The 17653-nt window shown below is 35.4% G+C and overlaps 1 protein-coding gene across 3 annotated transcripts in view; it reads left to right on the top strand.

Annotated features, from left to right (window-relative positions):
* Positions 1–1038: 1038 nt before the first annotated feature.
* Positions 1039–17653, top strand: part of ldb2 (LIM domain binding 2) — a 96859-nt gene continuing 80244 nt past the window's right edge. For all 3 annotated transcript variants that reach the window (XM_015402090.1, XM_015402092.1, XM_015402093.1), the window contains exon 1: positions 1039–1308. In XM_015402090.1, the coding sequence (XP_015257576.1) occupies positions 1177–1308 (132 nt within the window). In that variant the 5' untranslated portion in view covers positions 1039–1176. The remainder of the gene's footprint in view (positions 1309–17653) is intronic.

A 17653-nucleotide genomic window follows, 5' to 3' on the forward strand; every position in this document is an offset into this window, starting at 1 on the left:
GGCACCAGAACCTTAGGGTCAATCTATACTGAACCAACAGTAAAATGAACAACCACAACCATATTTTCCAAATAAAGACAAACTATACTTTCCTACAGCCTTTGCTAACAAATAGATGCATATATTTAAACATCCATCTAGATAAAAGGTATAGTGGATAAAGTTCTTTCAGGTTTGAGTTCTGAATTCGAACATCTTTTCCATCGTCATTACTTAACTACTTTTAGCAATAATCATTCTGCATAAAATGTATATTTACAAGTAGGTACTAATATCTACAAAAATTGTTTATTTACTAAGTTTTATTAGAATTGTTATTTATTTATGATATAACTGAAGACTGACTTGCATTTTGTCTTTACCAAATATAACACAAAATCTAGTTCTTAAAAGAGCATAACTTCTGTACTTATCATCTTTAATGTTAGTATATTGATGTGTATAATTAACCACAGTGTTTCGTGGTCAAGTAATTGTTAATCTATGAAAGATTAAAATGTTGTATTGAGAGTATTACTGTAGTATCACTTAAGAGTATTACTGCTGCCACTGTTAGTAGTATGATGAAAAAAAATGGTAGGGGTGGCCACAGATTGGTTAAAGTTGGCCATGGCCACCTCTGCCCCCCTTCTAGTACCACCCTGAGTCCAGAGTACCACATCCTCCTAAATCCTGCTCTGGTTTCATTTACATTAACACACCTTTACATCATGCAAAATGCTGGAAATATTCATAGGAATTCCATATGAATTACAGCTTTTCACTTCAATGAGCCATTTGAATGTTGGATTATAAATAACAGAATTGTTTTGGATATGAAAACACACAAAGAAAGAGAGGCGTGCAACAGCACACAGTCAACTTTGCAAGAGTGCAAAACTAAGAGTAGGTCTTGAGGGAACAGGAAACTGGCTTCCCTCCTCCCCCGTTCAATTCAACCCCCCTCCCCACACCCACCGCCGCTCTCCCCCCTCCTCCCCCCTCGCTTCCCTCCCTCCCCTCTCCTTCAGCACCACGCTATAGCAGGGAAGCAGGCAGGCCAAGTTGCAGAGTGCAGCTCAGCCTCGATAGCGGCTGCTTCCTAACCGGGGCTTCTCGGAGAGCATCGCGCTCCCATGTGCGCTGCTGTGCCCGCTGGATGTTGAAATCGCGCCGTGCGCATCGCCAGGAGCCACCATGTCCAACCCGACCCACGACCCCTTCTACTCCTCTCCGTTCGGACCTTTCTACAGAAGACACTCGCCCTACATGGTCCAGCCCGAGTATCGGATCTACGAGATGAACAAGCGGCTGCAGGCGCGCACTGAGGTGAGTCCGCCGGACGCAGGAAGCCGCCAGGCGAAGACTGGACCCTGGGAGAGGGAGAGTTAGGGAGATCCACCACGGGGAGAAGGAGGGAGGAGAGAGGAGGGTTAGGAGAAGGAGAATGGGATGCCAAAGTGCCAAACATTCCTGGGGTAAAAGTAAACAGCAGCTTGTAAAGTCCACGCTCCAAACATGTAGCACCAATGATTACATAGTGACACTTTTAGTCATAATATTAAATAGGAAAGTGGCTTTCATGTGATAATTTAATATATTAAACTGCTCTTTTTTTTCCAAGTGTCACCTGTGATTCCCCTTACATTGATTGACGGGAAACTCCAATTAATCCAAGATTGGACACACTTTAGTATAAAGTCTGGTTTTAAAAGGTGAAGCGCAAAAAAAAAAAAAAAAAGATGAATTGTTGGATTTAAAACATTAAAAAAAGAAGCAGGGAAAACTATTCATCTAAACTGCAGTGACTGAGGCAAAGTAGGGGTATCACCTCAGGTAACCTATTTAATTTGCATATATTTACATATCGCCTGGGTTTTTTACATATTTCCATAAAGTTTGTTTTAGAAGCAAACAAACAGCAAAAGCAAATAAACAATAAAGTCCACGATTCAGCCAGTTTAAACGAAAGTTTCTCTGATAAAAGTGGGTCTGATTGCGGATTTCTGATTGCACATGGGGATGGATTAATCTGATGTCGGTCTCCTGATGCTTCCATGCGTGTTTTGCGCACAGTGTCATCCAGCCTGAACCTTTCGCTGATCCCTCTGTGAGCTATACCACCAACATCTGTCTCCAACAGCTGGCGCGTGATCACACGTGTGTGAATCTAGATTAAAAGTTTGTCTGACATATGTCAGTTAAAAAAAAAAATAAGAGACAGGCATCCTAAAAGAAATTATAGAAGATAATTATTTCATATAATTAGCATAATATTGACTTTTTTTTCCGGATTCTTTAAAAATAAATTTTTTTAGTTAAATTATATGTATTGTTTCAAGATTCAACTTGAAAATCTGAAAAAAAAAAATTGTGTTTGTATTATTTTTTTCAAAAAATTGCTGCGTGTAGTTGCAGGAAAGTCGAAAAAACTTGAATACAAGATATCTAAAAGATCAAGCAAAGCACACAAAGATTAATCTTAAATTAATCTTTCTCTATATGGAATTAACATTAAAGGAAATGTTCATTAAATTTCTGATTACCAATGAAAGCTGTGGTCAGTTGTACACTGCAAAACAATTTTAATCTAAATAAGTCACTTTTTCCTAAAATAACTGCATTTTTTCTTGAATTGAGGAAGTAAGAGAGACACTTGGCCAATAGAGCAGGACAATTTACATTTAAAATAAGAAAAAACAATTGCTTTGTCTTATAACAAGTCGATATTATATAATTATCTTATTTTAAGAGTAAACATAGTCATTCCATTGTCAAATCATCTTGTTTACCTGCTCAAATTTTGGCTAAATATACTTAATTTAAGATTTTTTTTACTTGTTTCTAGATAGTTTTTGCAGTGTATGGACCTTCTCAGTCGCCTTGGGCAACACCTGATTTAACAGTGATAGAATACATTCCCAAAGCTAAAAAATAAATAAATGAATATAGTCACTGTAATAATCAACAATAGGTTCATCATGTTATTTTTAATTCAATATCTATTTAGAAACATTACAAAACTTAATTTAAAGCTTGTAGCAGAATCCTGCTTTTTGCAGTCATTTAGGCATTTTCTAAATTTGAGCTCTTGCTGAGTTACTGCTGCCTCCAGGATGATGTTGACTTTCAAGAGTAGGAACCTGCAACTTTAAGCAGACCGATCAAGTCAATGTTGCTGAGATGCAGCAGCAGCAGCCTCAGTCTGATGCATTATTCATATGAAGCCCCAGTGGACCTCAACTCCTGTAGCACACATACCCAGAAACCAAGTGCAATCACCACGCACACTCGCACACAGTCTCGCATGCATGGGCATGTAGACACACGTTTTTAGACGTTTTCGCAGGTCTTCCTGCACTGCAGTTTGAACAATTATTTTCTCCTGCAAAATTATGTAATTTAAAATTAATATAAGCTATCACTTTTTGTATGAATGCTGCTTGGAGTTGCATGACCTCGTCCTTTTCCTTTTTACTTCTGTATTGAAGCAATCAGGATATCATATGCGTCGTTTATATTATTTGACTTCTGAACATAATGAGGAGGAAAATCTGTTCTTTAGTTCTTTAGCTGGGAAATAAAAGCCTTGAGTTTAGACATTTGAATCCAGATGTGCTATATAGGGAAGTTTAGGCTTTTAACATAATTGTATCATAATTATCCCCATGTAAACAAACCCCTATTTGTACCCCATACTGCTGCATTTAGAAAAAATAATAGAGGTGGTATTTTTTGAGTCCTTTATTTCACCTACGACTTTTAGCAGGATTAATGTGATACTTTCCAGATGCTGGGACCTGTAAAGCGTAGTTAGCTGCAGGTCCCTTGGTGATGATGACCCATGCATGATAAGGCAGTATTCTGCCTCTTTTATCACTGAGCTTTCTCAATTCATAGAAATTCCATAAAAAAAAAAATTGTTGACTCCTGGGAGAAATGTTGTTTATTTCCAGGTAGAAGTTAAAAAGTAGATTGGGTAAGATACATTTGTTTGTGGGTGTTTCTTTTCAGTGTCCAATGGCATACATTATTGGCGCTGTGGTTGCTTTGTCCATTCAGTAGAATATTAAGCTTATAAAAAGATGTTTCGTTTGATGAAAAATAAGCTGTTGGGGTGTTCAGCAAAAACTTCAGACTGTACATGATTTGGCCCAAAATGACGAAGGACTATTGCCATTTTCTGCTGTCATAAGTTAGTATTTAACCAGCGTTCTTACTAATCATCCTTGAGGTGGTACTGCCTCTTGGGAAAATGCTCCAAAAGTTAAGTGATCTTAGTCCTGTTTTTAAATTTTACCAGTTTATAATAGGCATATGAATTATTATTCAGGCCAGTATTGCATGAAGACTTACCTTTTGCAAAAACACAATAAATACTCCTGGATAATTAGATATTCTATTTTAGATTATTTTGTAATGTGCAATTAAGTATAAATAATGTTAGTCCGGCAGTATTTGTTGCATCACAGATGTTGTATTAATTCTAGATTGTTTGTCTGACATTATAAATGCATCAGTTTTTTCATTTGTGTCTATGAGTATGGAAATTTACATTTGACTATAGACATATTCATATAAATAAGGTTTTCCTCTTACAGCGTAAAGGGTATTTGTTTAACTGGATGTGCATATGTGCATAGAGATATACAACATACTGTAGTGCAGATCTAGAGCTAATAATTGCTTTCATGGCCTATTCTTTTTCTGCTTAACAGTCAGTTGTGGTGAGGGTTTATTTACACCCCACACGTTTGGTCCTCCCTTGACCTGGACCTTTTGTGCAAGTGTGATTATTCTTTGGACCAAAAGACAGGACCAAGCATTCAAACAGACTCTGCCTCTCTTTGCTTTGGGAGTGAATACGAGGCAGCAGCATCAATCCAACATAACTACAGGGAAAAAATATGCCTTTTAGGATTTAACAAGCTGCTATAGTCGGGTCCGCAACGATTTGAACGTAGTGAAGTCATACCTGAGCCGTCTCTTGCTTAGCAATGCTTCCTGCCACCATACAGTGGGTCATGGCACACAGAGCACATCCTCTCCCTCGGCTTGCAGCACCCATTCTACGACGACGATCACAAATTAAAAATAGAATTCTGTGAAACCTGCCATGAATGAGCTGCTCCTGACACCCAGTGATTTTGCTGCTGTAATAATGAATCAAATATGTAGAACAGAAATTCAGCGTCAGGACTTCCATGACAGTTTCCCTTAATTTCTGGATCTGTGCTGTGTCACCTGTCCTGCCCTGGTCATTTTTGTTTAATGATAGCAACTATCACACCTGTAGCTTATTAGCAAGTTATAATTAACTTGTAACAAGTACAGCTTGTAAAAAAAGTAACAAAAAAAAATTGCATTTTTGAATGGGATCAAAAAAGCGGGAATTTGAAGTGGCAGGTAACAAAAATTCAGGTCCCATTAGGATTCAATTTTTTTAAGCAGAAGAGTTCTGTTTTCATAGAAGCTGAAAACAACTTCATTCACGCCTTGAATTTAGAATTCCTTTGAGTCTTTGCAAGTTATGCTCTTCGATGGTATTAAACAGGTATCCTTTGTTTTTAAAATAGCAAAAATCTTTCAGTTACACAGTTTTGATTATGTCAAAACTGATTTGTTTATTAGTTTTGCAACCTCCTTATGGAAAAAATGAAAACATCTTTCAACTTAACAAAAAGTTCTACGGTTAGAGAAAGATGAAAAATGTTATATATTAAAGGTACATTTGAGAATAATCCACAATAATAATCCGTGCTTGGCAAACGGTGTCGGTACTCAGTGGTACCTATTTTCTGTATAATGCTGTCATCTTTAACACTAGGCTGACTTACCTGGAACAGAAAAGATGAGGATGCAGATGCTATTGTCACTCTTGCTGTCAAACATTACAAACATTTCATCTCTCCTTTTGCTGGCTGCAGAAAATAGCCCACGGATTCTATTGGACATTGAATGCTGGCGTCCTGGCTGTGGATCTAAGGCTGTAGAAAAATGTTTCCACCATTTAGTAAACAATATATTGCCCCTAACGAGGTCTTTTAGCACAGCAGAAGTATTCCCTTCACTGGCTTTGCATTTTGCGTCACTAATAGTTTACTCAGCATTCATTTTTGGAAGGTGTAGAAAAATTCTCAAGAACTTTCTGTTAAACATTCTTGCTTTGTTTACTGTTCCAGCGGCTTCTGATGTCCTCAAACTGTTCAGGTCTGACATGTAACCTCTACTCCGTTCGTGTTAAACAAGGATTCTTCAAGATAGGGAAATATTGTGTGATTTTACAAGAATAGGTACAGTACTTAGTGGTTGACTGAAATTCGTCTAAAAAACCCTCCCTAGTCAAGTATCCACTTTCATCTTCAGTCAAGATGTTTATTCCTCACATGCGTTAAACATAAGAATCACTAATGAGTATGTTGTGCTAACTACATATATATACCAATTCAGTTTTGTATAAGAATCACAGCAGCAAATAAGTATTAACATTTCTATGCTAAGCAGGGACTCTGTCTGCGCTGATGAAAATTCAATTACCTCAACATGCTGAATGCTTAAAAAGGCTCCAACTAACAGCAGGCTGTATTTTTTACTGATTGATGCAGCTATTATTATTGCAAAATGAGCATACCAAGCATTGTCAAGGTAGATTAATCATTTCACTATTATAAAAATTGAGAACACATCAAATGTGATTCTCCAAATACAGAAAATTACACCAAATGTTTTTTACGTTTTCACTCATCTTAAATATAAAGTTTACTTTTGATATCCTGAGCCTCTCACAAAAGGACACAGTGTGAATGTAGCTTGAAGATCTATATATTTTGGATTATTCTCTTTACCAAGTAATCCATTAATTTATTGATGCTTTATTTTTGATTAAATTATAACCTGTTACTGGTGTTAATTCAATTAAATTATATCATTGGGCTTTTTTCTTCTACAATATAAACAACACCAATGCCTCTTGTATATTCTAAATGTAAAGTAAATTTTAACTAAATAATTAGTAAAACAAAAATAAGATCTATTTTTACTAAAATCGGAATAAATTAGGTATTTCTAGCTTGGTTACGTCCATAACCAGAATCAAAAATGCTATTACTGTAATACTCCCATAACTCGGTTTATCTGTACATGTAACCTAACGGTCAACTTTTTGATGTAAAGTGTTTCTTGAGCTTTAGTCAGTGTGGAAATAGAATAAGCTGTAGCTGCAAGTCAAACTTTTTACTTAGTTTTTGCTTTTTTAAGGAACTTACCAAATAAACACATTAAATTAAGCAATATTGTACGTAATTATTAAAATTTCTCCAAATTTAAGATAAGGGATAATCGATTAATCGTTAACTGGAGTGTAGAGACTGTAAAACGTTCCTTCAGCTGACAGAGCAACCTACCTTGAGCAGCAATTATACCAAAATTGTAAAAGAAATATGGAAACATTTTGAATTCAAGATAGAAAAATATTTTTCTCCTGTCAATATGCTCTATCCAGAACTCCACAAGTGGAAAATCTTTAGTTTCACCTCTTTTCATTTTTTTTTCTTCTTTAAGGAACCTTTTGCAAACCGATTATAATCGAAAAAGACTAATCAATTTGGAAAATTATTGGTATCTGCAGCCCTAAGCTTCAGTCTTTTATGGGATTGTTTCTTTTCTTGGTAAAAACCTTTTCACCTGGCCTGTAGTCTCATGGAAATATGGCCTAATAAAGGCTAACAGAACAGTTGATTGTATGTTTATCTGGGATCGGGGCTCACCTTTGAACTGAAAAGTCTGCTGCCACTAAAACAGACCTTGGTGCTGTGATTACTCAGGGTCTGTTTCTATCCCAACCTTATTACCTACTCCACTCATACTTATTACCTGCCTGGCTGTATTTCTGCGCCAGACTGACTGCTATCCCATTACCTTCATTTTAGTGAATGTGAACCTGCTCTGACCTGGCAATCTAAACAGGCTCTGATGTGGGTTTGATGCCACGCATACAGTGCGACCACATTGTTTCTGTGCTGTCGCGCAGAGGGCACAGACCTCCGCGTTCAGAGGTGGCCGCACTGATTTGTGGGGGAATTCGACACTTAAGCGTATGCAAATGTATAAAAAGGCGGATTAACATTCAGAGGAGGAGCTTGGTCGACCTCAGCTGGTGCGGGGACATTAGCATAGGGGACATTAATATTCAGCGGCAGGGAGTGGAGACGCAGAATAACACTGTAAGTAAAACTAAAACACAGAGGGTGAAACAGGAAGAAAACAAAAGCATTTTAATGGAGCTGCTGCAATAATACCCGCAGGGCTGCATTCAGAGGCTTCACTGCTGCTGCTGACAGTGGGTCTAATGGTCACACTCCTCCTCAGCAGATAGACATGCGATCAGTAACAATGACTGGCAGGCCTTTTATTGGATTCTTGTGTCTATTGCACATAGTTAGTCTCATTCTCATTATTTAAATGGGCCTGCAGACCTGACTCATTGGCTTCGCTGTGGAACTGGGGGAACTGGAGTGTTCATTATGGTAAAATCCCTTGTTCCTGTCAGGAGCAAAGTGGATCTGTTCCCATCAGCACCAAGTGTCAGATTGACATGAATAGGCTTATGGTGTAGAGGTCAAGTTGGCAGTGAGCTGTTAGGTTCACAGGGAGGGATTAAAGATGAGCCACAGAGAATACAGCAAGAGATTTATGTCTGTGAATCTGCCCTCTGAAGACACATCTGCATACTGGCTTTAATGGAGATTTTCACTGTCCGTAGTTCATAAGAAAAGTGACATGCATTCAATCTGATATCACCATCGTACTGGAAATAAAAACTGTATAACTCCCACCCAAGAACATCTGGTTCTTGTCTTTAGCTGCCGAGTGCACAGCCGGTGTTCAGTCACAAAACTGCAGTAGCTCTTATTTTCACTGGCTGCAGCTCCAATATGCAGGGATGTAAACCTAAAACCTGCAAAGACATGCTTCCATCATACAAAAAAATTGCTTTTAAAACACATATCTTAATGCAAAAGATCAGCAAGCAGAGACTGAGACATGATTGACCCATAATCCAAGGCTTTATGGTCTCTGGCAGCACGCACTTTCAGTTCTTCCAAGAAAAGGACACTCACAAGATTCTCACAGTAGGATTGCATTGAATAAGTATCATCAGATTTCAAATTCAATATTCTTTTATTCAATTCTTCAATTCACCTCCCTTTGATGGAGAAGGAATGCAATTTAAAAATGTTCTAAAATACGAGAATCAATCTTGTTAAATATCTCTTCTAATTAATCATTTTACTCAAATTCACAAATTACAGTACATTGAAATATGATCCTTTTCTTGCTATATATATATATATTAATCAAACAAATTTCAATGGTACAAGTTGGTCTTAGTTAAACTGCTGAGCATTGATCATTGCTGATTGTAATTATTCAAAAATGATTTTAATGATCTTTCCCCCTGCACCATAAATGGAAAACAAAAAAATAAATACACAGTGTGAATATGTCAAAAATGTCTGTGTTTACTCCACTGAATCAACAGCATTATTTTCATGTATTCCTCTATCAGCTGAATCTCTAATATGCTCCTTTTTTTATGATTCAAGGCTTATTGCCAAAGAGCTGCCGTCTGCCTTTGTGGGCTTGTGAAACGTCGCTCAGTGCTCTCACATTAAAAACAAAGACATTTTGTATTTTCATAATTTGGCCAGTCACTGAAAGCATTGAATTGCATTAATCCTGCATCTCTTTGTCAAGTCCCTGGCAACATCCGCCTCGCTAAATTAAAGAATAATAGTGCTAAAAGGTGAGCAGACAGTCTGATCATTTCGAAGGGACAAAGTAACCTTATTCACAGAAAGCTGGTGTCAGAGCTGAATACCTTGTGCCTGTTTATTGCTTTTTTTCTTAGAAAGCTGTTTTTTTTGGTGTGAATTCTCTGAAAAGAGGCAGATACAAGAAATTCAATTAACTTACAGTTAGTTTGCTATCCTATTTTATTATGAGTTAAAGGTCATAACACAAAATGATATGGATATTCATTATTAATCAAAAATATGCAAAACTTTGTTTCTGAATCTATTGATTTAACAAAGAGGTAATCAGTAACCAACTCATACAGCTTTTAGCTTCACCTTGACTTTCCATTAGATTTTACAGCTCTTCAACACTTTAATCTGCCTCTGTCCTGTGTAGAATTACGGCATATAGCAAGGCCCAATACAGGCAATTGTAACCTAACACTGATTATACATTTACTTGTTAATTTATAAAACACTTCAAAAAATCCCCCAGAAGTAGACCATGGTATGTAACAATAAAAGACACTTAGATTACAGAAAACAAAATAATTCAGCATTTCTGATCAAATCTTCAGTTTGCCTCTAAAATGGCCCAGTTCAATGATGTCATGAAGAAACAAATGAAGGTGGTCCCAGTTCACCAAAAAGATCCGGTCATCCCAGTGTTAAATCTCCAGTTAAACCTGATGAAGATCAAGATAGAGGATTTGCTAATGCACGCACAACCAATAAAAAGGTTTAGATATATATAAGGTTGTGTGAGCCCATTTATAGATTTAAGGATGGATGGTACAAGTTCCAAAGCAATGTAAAATGAACAGGAGGCAAGTGTAAAGAATATAAAAGTGAGGTTGTGTGCACAAGTTGAAAGGTATTAGTTATATAAATGGACAGCTGTATTCTGGCACTATCAACTCCTCAGTAAGGAAAGAAGAAATAGTGGCTGTCCTAAATGTTGGCAGTTTTGGTCATGCATGATTCATTTGCAAAGTGGACATGAAGTGGGGTGGGTCACCTATCTGCTGTGAAAGATGGCGGAGTTACTTAGTTACTTAGCTCAGGAAGTTGGTTTTGCCCACAGCAGGAGACGCTGTCCACTATGGATACCAACCACAAAATGATGAATGCCTTTAAAGTGTACTCACCAACATCTCCATTGACAAAATAAAAATTTTCATTAATCAAAAAATAAAAATAAAAACTGCATGAGCTGTCTGAAAACTCCATCTATATAGCCAAAAAGCTGCCAAACTGACAACAATGCATTTTATAAAGGCCTAGGTGATTTAGCTTCAATTAAGAGACATGAATCTAAAGAGTATATTAATAATAGAAAGTAGAGTTGATAAAATCATTAATATAATTTCCCCGGTTTTTGGATAATAATAATAATAAAAAAAAAAAAAACACAGCTCAGAAAAGTTTCCCCTGACCACATATTCAGTTTTATTTTGAAAGCACTATTAATTGTTAGATTTTAGTGGCTCTGTCACTAGATGAATTATATAAAGCTAAAACCTTTTCACCAACCACTGTCTGACAGCATTAATACAGTCCAATAGAAAATGGAGAGCAACATGTTTTAGAGATAAGTAGATCTGTAGGTTGTATAAATAGCAGAGGAAGAGTGTCTTTGTCAGGAGAGCTCAAAATGGCAACATACAGTGAAAATAGAAGAAGGACATGGATGGAGCCTTGTGGGACTCCACATGAAAGAGGAGCTATAGAAGAGGAGAAATGAATAATCATTACAGAGAAAGTTCTTTTTAATAGAAAAAGGCAAACCACTACAATGCTGTGCTGCAGAGAGCGACAGAGTGGTTCACTCAAGACAAAAGGACAGAATAAACCACTGTGTCAAAGAATAAAACTACAACCACTGGAGACTTTGATTAACAGATTTTTAAGGATTTAAACATAAAATAAATCATGTTGGAAGAGTCCCAGACAAACTTGTTGAGAGCATTTTTCCATTGATATTAGTAAATGTAAGAACTGTTAACTGAACTGTTGCTCTTTAAGTACAAGTTAAAAATGGTGAACAAGTGTGCATCAAGCAGCCTTGATTAACACTAACATATTTTAAACTAATATAGTTTACATTCTTTTTTTTAATATTTGTATATTACATTTTACATATATATTATTGATCCACAAACTTCTCAATAAGTCATATATCTAAAGTAGAATGAGGAAATGTATGTGTGTTCGGATAGGATAGGTCAAGGATACCTAATCAATACAAGCAAGAACTGAACTTATAATTTTTTTTTTCAAACTATGGTCTATTTAACAATAATTCCTCTAATTAGAAAGAAATGTACAAACAAAAGGTAAAAGGATGCTAATGCCATCTCTGCTCTACCAGAGCTGCTACAAGTTAAAAGCTTATTTTGACTCAATCTAAAAGGTCTAACAAGGTTTTTTGAAGTAACCTTAAAGAAAAGCAGTTATTAAAGTAGTTTTTTGCACATTACACTTTTCAAGCTAGTAGCTCGGAAACAACTAGGTTCTTATCAATCAATTGCTATTTTCCTGTAAATATCTGTATTCTTAAATGTTTAATGTAGGAAAGAATAAAGGGCAATTTAATCCAAACATTTCTGCTCATTTTATAATTTTACTAAGACATTCTTTAGTGCAAATAAGGGCATATCCTCCCAGTTTTTATTATGTTTGCTCGTATGTGAAATGTTTTATAAAGGTAGGTCATTGCTTTATCCAAGCGTTCTGTATGTGGGATGCTCTAAAAGGATGTTCCCAGAAACTCATAAAATAATGTACAAAAAAAGGGAAAAGAGTTCTGGTAAAATCACAAGCGTCAGTCACATCCAGCAGGATGCTCGGACAATGGACCCACCTTTTTCCTGGCTCTTTCCCATGGTTCCTTCCAGGCTGCTCTGCTGCTCAGATAACAGAGAAGACAGACGTGCCTGTAGATGGTTTATGTCCTGTTGTTTTCTCTGTTCAGTTTGGTCGGCTAGTCTGTCCTGAAACAGAGGGGTCAAAGGTTCAAATGTTGGATCTGAAATTCTTAAAACTGATATTTTTTTTATCAATTTTTTTAAGCAAAGAGAAAACTTCACTTTTCATTCTGATACACAACGCACAATAGTACAAATTCTCTTTGAATCAAATTTTTAAGAACCCTCTTTATAACATATCTGCTAACCAGATAAGTCATTCAGTTGATCTTATTTTGTCATAAACATACTGGATGTGACATTGTACATCAAATTAACTAGTTGTAATTAATCTAGCTATATTAACCATCTCAACAGTTTTAAAAGAATGTCTATTGTCTTACACGCCACTAGAGAAATACATGGGCTAAAGAGTGAGGAAAATATTTTAATCTTGTTTTTTCCTGTTACATTAAAATATACTACTTTTATTTTATCTTTTATCCTATCCCAATTTTGTTTTCTTTAATGGTCAAAGTTTGGTAAATTTGATAAGTGAAATGAAATTTAATTAAATATGATTTTGAGTGTTTTATAGACCTTGGAGATTAGAATCTGTTAAACCTTAAATTGAATGCTTAGACAAAACCTCCAGAAAAAAAAAACCTTGAAGTTTTTGTCTGTCAGTAAAGCCTCATTGATAATTAGAAAATCAAGTATATCCAGAGTCAATGACAGCTGTTTAGCTTTACCTTTTTGTTAAATACTTAGATTAAAATGCCATAAATACTATCACAAAACGAATCTTCTGTTCAATTTTACTTGTAAATATAAAACAGCATACAAAGAAAAAAACAAAAAACATCAAATCACACTGAAAAAGTTTTTATTTCCCTAATATCTCAATATGTTACACAATGTTAGTTTGAAATCGTAAACTAATGCTGCCTTCATGCGGCCTGGTAAAGCAGAAAATACTATTGCATTGTGTTCAAGTGCTTTTGTTGTAGTAGAAAAGTGAAACATGTTGGATGCAAAGATTATCCTGACCTACTTGGGTTAGGCAGACTTCTTAATTCATCTGCTATAGGAAGAAGAGGATGAATCAACTGCACTGACTGACTGCTGGCGAACATCTGATAAAATAAAATAAGGGGTCATTTCTTAAATGACACAAATATAAAAGGTCATATGTATTTGGATATTTTGGCCAAAGTCCTGAATGGATTTGATTTTGATTCATACAGTTCTAAATCGATTCATTTCGATTCGATCTGTTTTTACAATAATGAAAACGGTTTTAACTGTGTTTCAAAATACTCATATATTAAACTTTTTCCTGTCATATTAAACACAAAGTGCAAACTTATAAATCAGACAGTTTAAACTTGAGATGCAAACAAAACTTTCTCAAAAGTGCAAACTTGTTTGTGAAAAGTGAAAAAGTGAAGCCTCACACGAGCAAGCAGACGCATCTTTAATGCACAAACCATATTTGCAGCGTTGTCTGTTAAAACTACAGGGTGTTTAATGGTCAGCACCCATTTGTCAATGTCTTCAATCAACCTATTGGCTATATTTGCAGCTGTCTGGCTCAAAGTAATCTTGGTGGTCTGTAGCACGAGATGCGAGGCGCCACCCATTATCAGTGTAGTGGGAAGTCACCTTAATGTCACATATCCAGTACATTATCTTTAGCTGTTTTAAATCCAAAATGGTTCCAGACATCAGACTTCAGTTGGGACAGGTTGCTGTGCGGTGTGTTACTTGGGTCAGCATTTGAATTTGAACCTCAAACGCATCACTATAAAACTACTCCATCTCATTCCCTAAACATCGATTTTGAAAAAATGTAAAGGAAGAGATCCAAAATTGATTAAATCTATTTTTTTTTTACTCAGCACTATTAATTTTTTTTTTAGATATATATGTCACATCTTTGTGTAGGCTACAAACAACAGGAGAGAAAGCTTAAAGATGCAGTATTCGACATACAGAATAGTTTTGCCATGCTGAAAGATGAAAGTTTACCGCATCTCGGCAACTTTGGTATCATAGAATTTTCCCAGCTTTCCATTGGAAATTACAACATGAGTGGGTGTTCATGTGTAAATCTCATAAGGGCTTTTAGTATTTACCATAATTGCAGGACCACACGATAGCACCATTAATCTTGACTTTGATATATTGAATCTATCAATACATAAAATAAACGGATAAGCACCTAATTTTTTGTCTCCCTCATCAACTAAGTTAACTAATCGAGGGTAATTCTTCATTTCAGTTAAACAATTAGCAGTTCAGAGGGTGGATCCATAGTGGTTTGACACTGATTTTTATTGTTGCATACAGCTTGGCTCATAAAAAGCAGTGCAACTCCTGCTGCGTAATTTCAGCAGCGAAATAAGCAAAGGCAGAGAGAAAAGTTGTACTTGAGGGAAGTTCCACCAGCAGCCATTCTCTTTTGTACTGGTTTCTGGCTGTTTCATCATTTTGCTGAGTCTAATGTAGTTCTCCACGTAAATGAGCCGAGCTTAATAGTTCTAAGCATAAAGCTGGACTATAAAACTGCTGATTTATATCTTCATCGCTCATATTTTTATGGAAACTTACTCTGCATGCACCTTTCTCAGTAAAACCCAGATTCTTTGCAGAAAAGTTAGACCTCTAGTTCTGGATTTGCATCTCTGATATGTCACTGAAACACCTCTGAGACTGTTTTACAGGTGAAAATAATCCCACTTTACAAGATGGTTGCTTTATTTTTGGCTAAATGTGTATGCCTTAACAGTGACGTTCAAAAGGTTTATATATATTTATATATATATATATATTTATATATTGTTTAAAAAAAACTATGACCAGAAGGAGGTGACCCTACACGGAACGATTACCTCCTAAAAGTCTAGTCCAAGAATTATTTCTAACTTCATTTTTGTGAAACTCCCCCCTGCTGTTACATTTCAGCCATCTTCATCTTGATACACTGACTCTGCAAATGTTGTCTATTTAGTCATATCAACAATTAGCCTCTCAGTAGGAATAGATTGGGCTTATTTTCTATTTGGGGGAGTTATGTTCACTATTAATCTTGTTTGATTCAGGTGGTCAGATGAAGCTATGTGAAGAGTTTCTTCCCATTTGAAGGAACTCTTAGCTTAATTGAACAGGTTCAGTGCAAGATAAAGAGTGAGGAATATAAGAGTACAAATTTCTGATAAACAAAAATATCCATAGTGTTTAGCTACTGTAATAGATAAAAATATTAAGAGTTTAAAATAAATTCAGATTTTATATATATTTTTTAATTCAAAATTAAACTAGAAAGCATCCTTTGGGTCAAAAATTGACATGAGAGTTGCAGCTATGGTTAATTATCAATCAGCAATACAAATTTCAGCTGATTAAAAATGATATAAAATCTTTATTGATTTTTCTTTGACATAATTTGGCAGTTCAGCTCTCTTGGTAATAAAACATTGATAGTAAAATAAAACCATTCAATGTTAACAGAGTTCTCTAAAAACACAATAGAATGCCTTAGAATATGGGATCAAGGGATCTATAAAAGACTTCAATTAGATGAAACTAATTTATAAACAGAATATAGCAGTTTAACCAAAACATTTTTAATAGACAGATTATTTCTTTGGTTTGTTTGCTCAATTTAACAGTATACCATATGATAAAATATATCTAATTTTTTTAACCATTTATTTCAATAAAAAAACAGCTGTGGACAACCTGAAATCTGAGCATGTCGTTCTGTAATTTGCTCCAATATGTCAGATTTCAGACTAATTTATCTATAGCAGAGATAATATTTACTATTTTATTTACTTTGTTTGTGAAAATTCTGGATTTTTTTTCCATCAGTGCTCTCCTCCGGCTTCCATAGCTCACTGACATCACTTCATCACTTTTTATTCTTAGATGTGTATTCCAATCCTTTATTAATCCCAAAGGTAAATAAATATCCAAATAAACTAACTAACTGTGTAATTCTGCTTGCTGTTATAATTTAGTTTGTTAAATTCTATTTTTTTTGTCAAACAAGATTATTTGAAAGCATTTTTTGCAGCTTGAATGTCAGTTGGCATTTGAATGAAGGTGATCTCCTAGAGAGGATATATATCACTTTTCATTTGCCCAGAAACAATTTTTACTTGCCCAGTATAATGTTTGATAAATATAGTTCCTAATATTAATTTTTGTATATATATCAATGAAACATGTTTGTTTTTAAATGTTTTTTTGTAATTCAGTAAGTTTCCAGGTTCCTGGTGTCTATATGCATGCGTCAGATAATGAACTCAAGCCTACATTACCGTATTAACATTCGTTTCAATCCTTCCTTCACATTCTTTTACAACTAAACTTTGCTTTAAACTGTTGTGTGCTTGGAAAAATATAAATTGTAATGTTAAAAATCTAAAAAAAAACTTGACAGGTTAAAAACTTACACTACTACTACTCACCAATTTAACACATTTAGCTCTATAACATTTAAATGCGCCACTCCAATGTCTAAGAGAAAAAAATTTCATGAACATTTTTTAATGTGAAGACTGCTATATGATAGAAATATTTACACTGTGCACATACAATTATTATTATTATTTTCCTAATCCCTGACTGATCATTTTTAATCTAGCGTGTATTATAGTATAGATTAAATTCATCATCCAGCTGCTGCTCTGCAGAATTCTCTCCCCAAGGAGAGAAAAATCACGCCATCTAGCAGAAAATCACGCAGCTTTTTCAAATCATGCGAGAATGTGTACAAAACAACAAAAATGGCGCCGGCAACGCTTGTGGGTCATTTTCAGCGAATGTCGGTGATTTTAAAGTAATTTTGAGTGATAAATAATTTTTTTTTGCGATCATTGTACTTGCCCGGCGAGCAAATGCAATGAAATTTGTACTCTCCCGACAATAAAAACTACTTACCCTGGGCGATCGGGCAATGGT

This window comes from Cyprinodon variegatus, unplaced genomic scaffold, assembly GCF_000732505.1.
Source record: "Cyprinodon variegatus isolate N-32 unplaced genomic scaffold, C_variegatus-1.0 Scaffold1298, whole genome shotgun sequence".
Lineage (NCBI taxonomy): Eukaryota > Metazoa > Chordata > Actinopteri > Cyprinodontiformes > Cyprinodontidae > Cyprinodon > Cyprinodon variegatus.